The sequence below is a fragment of the Salvelinus fontinalis genome, chromosome 33, assembly GCF_029448725.1.
Source record: "Salvelinus fontinalis isolate EN_2023a chromosome 33, ASM2944872v1, whole genome shotgun sequence".
In the NCBI taxonomy this organism is placed as follows: Eukaryota; Metazoa; Chordata; class Actinopteri; order Salmoniformes; family Salmonidae; genus Salvelinus; species Salvelinus fontinalis.
This window is the reverse complement of record NC_074697.1, coordinates 47,136,480-47,145,877: the sequence shown is the minus strand read 5'-3', so window position 1 is coordinate 47,145,877 and position 9,398 is coordinate 47,136,480. Positions and strand designations below refer to the sequence as shown.

General features: G+C 41.6%; 1 protein-coding gene across 1 annotated transcript; it reads left to right on the top strand.

The window, feature by feature from the left end:
- The first annotated feature begins 5,755 nt into the window (after positions 1 to 5,755).
- On the top strand, positions 5,756 to 7,887 carry LOC129832423 (transcobalamin-1-like). The gene is made up of 4 exons (XM_055896476.1): positions 5,756 to 5,995; positions 6,093 to 6,237; positions 6,508 to 6,647; positions 7,008 to 7,887. The coding sequence occupies exons 1-4, from the start codon at positions 5,872 to 5,874 to the stop codon at positions 7,067 to 7,069; spliced, it is 471 nt and encodes a 156-aa protein (XP_055752451.1). The 5' UTR covers positions 5,756 to 5,871; the 3' UTR covers positions 7,070 to 7,887.
- The last annotated feature ends 1,511 nt before the right edge of the window (positions 7,888 to 9,398 follow it).

Sequence of the window (9,398 nt, the reverse complement as noted above, 5' to 3'; positions counted from 1 at the left end):
GGCGGTTGGAACCAAAAATATCCAATTTGGACTCCAGACCAAAGGACAAATTTCCACTGATCTAATGTCCATTGCTCGTGTTTCTTGGCCCAAGCAAGTCTCTTCTTGTTATTGGTGTCCTTTAGTAGTGGCTTTGTTGCAGCATTCGACCGTGAATGCCTGATTCACACGGTCTCCTCTGAACAGTTGATGTTGAGATGTGTCTGTTACTTGAACTCTGTGAAGCATTTATTTGGGCTTCAATTTCTGAGGCTGGTAACTCTAATGAACTTATCCTCTGCAGCAGAGGTAACTCTGGGTCTTCCATTCATGTGGCGGTCCTCATGAGAGCCAGTTTCATCATAGCACTTGATGGTTTTTGCGACTGCACTTGAAGAAACTTTCAAAGTTCTCGAAATGTTCCGTATTGACTGACCTCCATGTCTTAAAGTAATGATGGACTGTCATTTCTCTTTGCTTATTTGAGCTGTTCTTGCCATAATATGGACTTGGGCTATCTTCTGTATACTGTGTGTGTCTTCTGTATGTGTCCAGCCTACGAGAGTCCAAGCTAGCTAGTTAGTTAGCACTCAGTCGTCCTTCGCTACCACCTGCCGAACACCTGCCCTTGAAATCGTTAACAGAGCTGCGGGAAAACAGTGACCGACAGGCGTGGGCGAAGTACACTGTCTACCTGTGTGCTAGCTAGCTATTCATCACACCTGCTGTGTACTGGAGTCCTAGTTAGCTAGTGTCCTTCGCTAACACCTGCTGAACATCTGCCATCACTGTCGTTAACAGAACTGCAGGATAACAGTGCCCGACAGGAGGGGGCGAAGGACACGGTCTACTGTTGTCCTAGCTAGCTAGTGTTGTCACCCTGCCTCTTTTTCTGTGGAGTTTATCAGTGGTTGGCATCCAATGTCATGGAGCATTACCGTCACTTACTGCCTACCACCTGTTCTTCCGGAGTCCTAGCTTAAAATGGACCAATAGAAGTATGCCCACATGCAGGAACAAACATGCAGGAACACCCACATGCAGGAATGTCCCGAATAGCGGGCCGCAATTGCACCGTTGTCTCTTTATCTGATTTCGGTCATGGAACTTCCCCTAGTTGACGATGAGGCTAGGTTGTAAGCAAAGCTGACAGAAACTAAGGTAAGGCACAAAACGACGTTATCTGACGTCTTACGTTTTTTTAACAAATGCTATAAAGTATGTACAAGGTACAATGATATTAGGCCTACATTCAATTCATTTCACTACATTGAATTCAGAAAGTATTCATACCCCTTCACTTATTCCACATTTTGTTGTGTTACAGCCTGATTTCAAAATGGATTAAATAGATTTTTTTTCTCACCCATATACACACCCATCTACCCTATATTGACAAAGTGAAAACGTGTTTTTACGGAAATATCTAATTTACATAAGTATTCACAACCCTGTGTCAATACATGTCAGAATCACCTTTGGCAGTGATTACAGCTGTGAGCATTTCCGGTTAAGTCTGTAAGAGCTTTGCACACCTGGATTGTACAATCTTTTTTACATTATTATTTTTAAAATTCTTCAAGCTCTGTCAAATTGGTTGTTGATCATTGCTAGACTCCCATTTTAAGTCTTGCCTTGGATTTTCAAGCCGATATAAGTCAAAACTGTAACTAGGCCACTCAAGAACATTCAATGTCATCTTGGTAAGCAACCGCAGTTGGTAAGCAACTCCAGAACCAGATAGATCAGTTTTAGGCTAGGCCTACTGGAATTATTTGCAGTTTTGAGGAAAAACAAAATCCTCTCTGGCAAACTCAGAGCAGGCTCAACTTGTCCAACTGCTCAGTTCACTTGCCCCAGGCAAAAGGGCAGTGCTTAAGGTCAATCGCTGTAGCCTAACACATTACTATATGGTTACAGCGATCAGCTTTCCAAGCAGCTGTGTGAATTATTATGTGTTCGGCTCATATGTCATCAATCTGATCTCTGTTCGCAACCCTGATAACTTGTTATACACACAGACTATAGAATGGGAGCATGTCTTCGTTGATGTAGTGCTATTTAGCCTTTGTCCTACCTTCATTGGGCAAAAAATGGTCCCTCTGTCACATTCCTCTTTTGCAATTGTATTCCAAATTTGTGCATATAGCCTGTCTGAAAATTGCCCCTTGACTTGCACAGTTTTGCATGCCCTTTAGGGCCATCCACACCAAGGACGATAACTAATGATAAACTTCACAGAACTATCCCACTGGGCACATATGTCAATTCAACATCTAGAGTACCACAGTATGACTCATAATACCCATAAAACCTAGCAGTCAAACAGGGAAATTACTCCAATCGTTTTTCCATAGGTGTTTTTAGAAACACTTCAAATAAGGGCTTACCCTGGCGTGAAGTTTTGATAACCACGTAAATCTCTCGGACAAGGTGACTTTATCAATATTTACCCCCCAAAAATAAAATGCAAATTAGCTGCTAATGTGGCTATCATAAAGAACTACGAATGCCATGATTATCTGACAAGACTGCCGAATTGAGGAAAGGTAAGAATCTCAGGATTAACTATCTAATATTAGCTAAATTAAGTAATTCATACATTTTTTAGATTTCTTTAAATGGACAATTCTGTGAACTGTCTTGTTAAAGTTTAAAATTTACCCAATACCTGTTAGCAAAGGTGTCAGCTAGAGATGACGTGGAGGAGCTTGCATCGATTTGTAGTCTTGCATGATGTCTACTTTGATGCTAATTGGCATTTTCAGAATCTGAGATTAAATAGAGCCGAATATATTGATAAAACCCACCTTGTCTGAGAGATTTACGTCACGCCAGGGTAAGCCTACATGAAACACAGCCCTTATTTTAAGTGTTTCTAAAATCCCATAGGAGATAAATGAATTGTGAAAAAACGATTGGAACCATTTCCCTGTTTGACTGCTAGGTTTAATGGGTATTATGACACCTCCACTGTGGGGCTCTATTCCACATTGATTCAACATAATTTCATTGAAATGATGTTGAAACAACATGTATTCAACCAGTGTGTGCCCAGTGTGTGCCCAGTGGGATTAGAGTATATAATACACTGGTGGTGAGCATCCACACTAGTTGACAGGACAGGTTATCGTTAATCAATCTTCAGAAGCCTACTCATGTAGGCCTATCAATCAACTAATCAATGCATTCTACTGCATGCTAGCCTATACAGTGTTTCCAGACCAATCAGTGCTTTCATGGTGGTCTGTAGACATTGTATTAACGGCAAGTAATACTGAAATGTACATTAACTGTAATGAAAGTGACACTTTAAACCTTTATGTTGACCTTTAAACAGGTCAACATACACAAGGCTGCGGGGCCAGACGGATTACCAGGACGTGTGCTCCGGGCATGTGCTGACCAATCAACATATCCCTGATTGAGCCTGTAATACCAACATGTTTCAAGCAGACCACCATAGTCCCTGTGCCCTAGAACACAAATGCAACTTTCCTAAATGACTACAGACCCGTAGCACTCATGTCCGTAGCCATGAAGTGCTTTGGAAGGCTGGTAATGGCTCACATCAACACCATTATCCCAGAAACCCTAGACCCACTCCAATTTGCATACCGCCCAAACAGATGTCAACAGTCTTTTTACTGTTGTTTTTATTTCTTTACTTACCTATTGTTCACCTAATACCTTTTTTGCACTATTGGTTAGAGCCTGTAAGTAAGCATTTCACTGTAAGGTCTACACCTGTTGTATTCGGCGCACGTGACAAGTAAACTTTGATTTGATTTGAAGTGATAAATATAGCAATTCAAGAACAAACGCCATGTGGCCTGCACATCTTTGTGTCAGCATGTAAAAGTTAACCATTGCATCTGCATGCATCTTTGCTCAAGTGGTTTGCGATCTCCATTTTTCGAATGGTTGATCTTATCATCAATTTATCATCACCAGCCAATGTGATCAAACCATTGTATGCTCTCTCTCTCCTTTCAAACTCCTCACCAATTATTTTGGATGCTGTAGACCTATTTGACATTCAGAAAGCCATATTATGCTTGCATCTCTCCTTGAATATGCAATTTCTAAAGAAAATGCTCAAAATACACAATATATATAGAAAAGTATGTGGATACTCCTTCAAATGAGTGGATTTGTCTATTTCAGTCACACCCGTTGCTGACAGGTGTATAAAATCGAGCACACAGCCATGCAATCTCCATAGACAAACATTGTCAGCAGAATGGCCTTACTGAAGAGCTCAGGGACTTTCAACGTGGCACTGTCATAGGATGCCATATTTCCAACAAGTCAGTTCATCAAGTTTCTGCCCCGCTAGAGCTGCCCCGGTCAACTGTAAGTGCTGTTATTGTGAAGTGGAAATGTATAGGAGCAGCCACGGCTCAGCCGCAAAGTGGTAGGCCACACAAGCTCACAGAACAGGACCGCCAAGTGCTGGAGTGCGTAGCGCATAAAAAATTGTCTGGTCTGCAGTTGCAACACTCACTACCGAGTTCCAAATTGCCTCTGGAAGCAACGTCAGCACAATAACTGTTTGTCGGGAGCTTCATGAAATGGGTTTCAAAGGCCGAGTAGCCACACACAAGCCTAAGATCACCATGCGCAATGCAGAGAGTCAGCTGGAGTGATGTAAAGCTCGACGCCATTGGAATCACGCTTCACCATCTGGCAGTCCGACGGACAAATCTGGGTTTGGCAGATGCCAAGAGAACACTAACTGCCCTAATTTGTAGTGCCAACTGTAGAGTTTGGTGGAAGAGGAATAATGGTCTGGGGCTGTTTTTCATGGTTCGGGCTAGGCCCCTCAGTGAAGGGAAATCTTAACGCTACAGCATTCAATGAAATTCTAGACGATTCTGTGCTTCCAAATTTGTGGCAACAGTTTGGGGAAGGCCCCTTTCCTGTTTCAGCATGACAATGCCCCCGTGCACAAAGCAAAGTCCAGATCAGTGTGGAAGAACTTGACTGGCCTGCATAGAATCCTGACCTCAACACCATTAAACACCTTTGGGAGTAATTGGAAAGCCAACTATGAGCCAGGCCTAATCGCCCAACATCAGTGCCTGTCCTCACTAATGGTCTTGTGGCTAAATGGAAGCAAGTCCCCGCAGTAATGTTCCAACATCGAGTGGAAAACCTTCCCAGAAGAGTGGAGAATGTTGGAGGACCAACTCCAAATGAATGCCCATGATTTTGGAATGCGATGTTCGACAAGCAGGTGTCCACATACTTCTGGTCATTATAGTGTAAGTGTCCAACAAGCTATTGCAGTTTAGCTTTTCCTGGGACTGCACAAGACCTAAGAGGAATAGCAGAGAGGCAGCGGGGAGGCCAAGTGCGTAATTGGGCTTAAGAACGGTGAAGACAGACAGGCTAAATATGTGTAGCCTAACTTAGAAGCGTATGCACATTAGCCAATCATTCATTAGCTAAACTCTGCAAAGCTGCTTCTAGAACATAATTCATGATGAAAACGTCAACCTGCAGGCTGCGCTCCCAGCCACTGGGCACGCAGCTCGAAAAGCTCACCTATTTATCAGTGGAGACTGTCTATTATAAATTGCATGACCTTCCACTGTACTGAATTAAAAAATACTAAACCTCCACCGGACTTAAATTGAAAGAGCATGACACCCCCCCCCCCCCCCCCCCCCCCAATTCCTCTGTGTACACCGTTCCATAAATTCCAAAAGGTCCCTAAAAGAGTTAGCCTGGGTACCAGTCTGTTAACATTCCACTCCTTGTACTCTGCGTCATATGTTCAGCATGACAATGAGTGGCAAGGAGTGGAATGACAGCTAAACAGACTGTAACCAGACTATAAATGAGTGGCTACAAGTCTAGGAATAGTGTATAAGAAGCAGTGAGTGAATGCAGTACTGTAGGCCTACACTTCCAACTGATCTTCCAACGGAATACAGGATGAGTATGATGACCGCGGCATCTTTTCTCTCCGCAGCTCTGCTGTTGCTGCTTCCTGGGATCCTGACTGAAAGTAATGTGGAATATATTTACTTACTTTACCTCTTTGTAACGTTATCTTTATAACTTATAAAGTATAGTTGAGATTTTAAATTACAATTTTATTACAGAGGCATATGGACCAAACCCTATCAAGTTGACGATAGTCAACAGCATCTCCAATGCACCCAATGAGACCTACAGTGCTGACGTTGTGTTCAGGGGGATCCTACTCGGTGCCATGAGGAGACTGCAGCAGACCAATTCAGACTTCAAGTCAGTAGAAATGTAGATTCTATTGCTTGACTTCTAGAATAGCTCATTTATGCAATATCGATGATACAGTTTGAGCAATAGTTTCTATGCCAATTTACAGATAATGTTCTGTAGTTCTATGTGTCATTTATTGCATGGCAAGGTATGTCATTTTCATGTTTTCAATGTCTAAAGTAATGGTGGTATTCTTGCTTTTGGAATGGATAAGGTGTATTATAATTGGCAGATGGTGTGTCAAAGATGTTATGTCATTGAGCATTGTTCTTCCAGGTTTACCTACACAGAGGACCCCAACTATGGTCCTTTCCTGGAGAGTGTGAATGGTGTAGCCGGGGACAATGCTGAGCACACTTATTGGGAGCTCCTTGTTCAGACTGGGAAGAGCGGATCCGTGATCAGACCTGACGTGGGTGAGTAATGATTTAGACTCTCGCTCTCTCACGCGCTCTAAAGGGGAAAAGCAAGCGTTATTTACAACAATCTATTTGTCACATTAATTGTGCACATACTGTAAACACAAAATGAACACACTTATTGGGAGCTCCTTGTTCAGACTGTGAAGAATGGACCCGTGATCAGACCTGATGTGGGTGAGGAGTAGTAGTCTCACTCTCACAATGTTAAGACCGTGTTTAGAACGCTCACTCTCTCTCAGAGAGCAAAGCTATAGCATTAAGCGGAAAAGCTAGTGTTATTTACAATGTATTTGTCACATGGATTGTGCACATACTGTAAACACAAAATGACCTATTTGGACCTTGTTTTCACAGGTATTGGCTGTTACATCCCAGAACCAAATGACCGCATCATCCTGAATTTTACAAAATGGTGAACATTCAGAAGCGCCTGACTGATACTGTTTTATTTTAAAAAGTGCTGTAAAGCAATTGATTATTTTTGTCATGAAAGGAATAACGATTCCAATCATTTGCAGTACACTATTAGAGAAAAGGGTTCCAAAAGGGTTATCCAGCTATTCCCATAGGGGAACCCTTTTTGGTTCCAGGTAGAACTCTTTTGGGTTCCAGGTAGAACCCTCTGTGGAAAGGTTTTTACATGGAACCCAGAAGGGTTCTACCTGGAACCAAATGAGTTCTACCTGGAACAAAAGGGGTTCTTCAAAGGGTTCTCCTATATGAACAGCCCAATAACCCTTTTTGGTTCTAGATAGCTCTTTTTTTTCTAAGAATGTAATGTTAAGCCCGTTTTTAGAATTGAAATAGAAAGAGTTTCACCCTGACATAATACTGTTATTGTTGTTTTAAAAGAACATTTGGAACAGCAAAGAATGCCCGGCTACAGTTTACATCCCTCAGCCTATACCAGGACTATTGTAACATTACATTCTGTGTGTAATTACTGTGTAATAGGTTAGTAAAGTACATGTAGCTATGGAGTACAATTTGTGTGTTCACTGATTTATATTTACATGGGAAACAGAATTACAGCAATAATGGTATGTGCTAGGGATTAACACCAGGATCCCGGGACTGTCCCGGGACTACTTCCGGGTCCATACATTTCCCGAAAAAATGTAATGACAAAACCCAGGAAAATACAACATTTTCCCCCAATGTCGCACTAATTGAATTACACAACATACGCAGCAGCAGATTGGCAAAAAATAAAACGGCACATTATCCAAACATGTTGTCGCATGGGAGCCTTTTGCCTAATTATTGTTTATATAGGCCTATGTGTTTGGTCACCTATTATCATTTCAGCACGGTTTTGATTGGGACAGCGCCATCACGCTGCTTTTCGACAAGCGTGGTTGACTCATAGATAAATCAATCAATGTCACATTTTTGGTTTTCACTGAATCTCCGTTTGGATATTTGGCAATAATTAGGCTGGGGAAGTGCTAATGGTCATCTTTATTTAGTTTGGTCATATATTAGCTGATCAAAACATTTTGCTAGCATATTATAGGCCTACAAGTAGATTTTGCGCTTCACTCGTGTAGTAGCCTGTCCTAGGCTACTCCCGACCAAAACCCTGTGACTTGTCTGATAATCAATGTGCTTTTGCTTTACTGAATCTCTGGCTGTATATTTGGTTAATTGATCTCTGGCTGGACAAGTGGAAGTGGTAGCTCATTTATTCGTTTGCTCATCTACGTATCACTGAAAAGGAAACATTTAGCATACACTTGTTTTAGTCTACATTATTGCATTATTTATCTACTGACTCAGGTAGTATCTTTATATAGCCTTGTATAGAGCCTAGGCTATTTTTCCTATCGTTCATATCCTACTGAAACCCCAAATTACTAACTCTATTCGGTAATCCATAGGTTTCATTATCAAAGCACGTCTCTCGCCTACGCATGTCAAAATACCGCTATAACATTCCCCTGGCTTCTCTGCGCTGTCCTCTGCGCTGTCTCGTTTTGCTGCACATGTGAGAGCTTCCGTAGAGAATGTATGATCGATCAACAAACGGTTTGAGCATAGATATCGATTTTGTTTTTACATAGTTGGTCCCGGTTAAGCTACTGTACCTTGATATTTAAAAACATGTCCTCTATTCATCTCCCCGCTATTCATGAGCTGATCTGCTATCTGTGTAATCAGCAACTCGAATAGGAGATATTCTGTTATTCGTTGGAGGTTATCTAGCAAGTTGAGCAACTTTGGTAATGTGACATTCGTTTGACTGCGGTTACAAAGTTTGTATGATTCGACAACGCTATAGCCTACTCCGGGTGTCTTCTGTGGGTCTTGAGTTCGCACTCTGTGTCGATAATTAATTGAGCAACATGATTAAGCAAAGAATTTATGAACGGCCTGTTTCGCATTTTTTCTCGGTATTTAAACTTAGTAGATTTTCTGGTAATTAAATAGCATGTGCTAATACTTGTACATGTATACTTGTACACACACACACACAGCTTTGTTTTATTTTTTTCTGGGTAAAAATGTTTGACCATTAAAAATCCTATTTTCCCTAACTCTAACCTTAACCACCAAAACCCTAACCCCACCGCAAAACCTAACCCTTAAGCTTAAAATAACATTCAAACAAATCCAGGACATGAAAGAAGTCCTGACTGTCAGAACATTTGGGTGAACTGTTAGGACATTGGGTTCCTGATAAGGTAGGAAAACACACACACAAACACACATACACAGTCTTGTTCAGTTAACCTTGTGGGGACA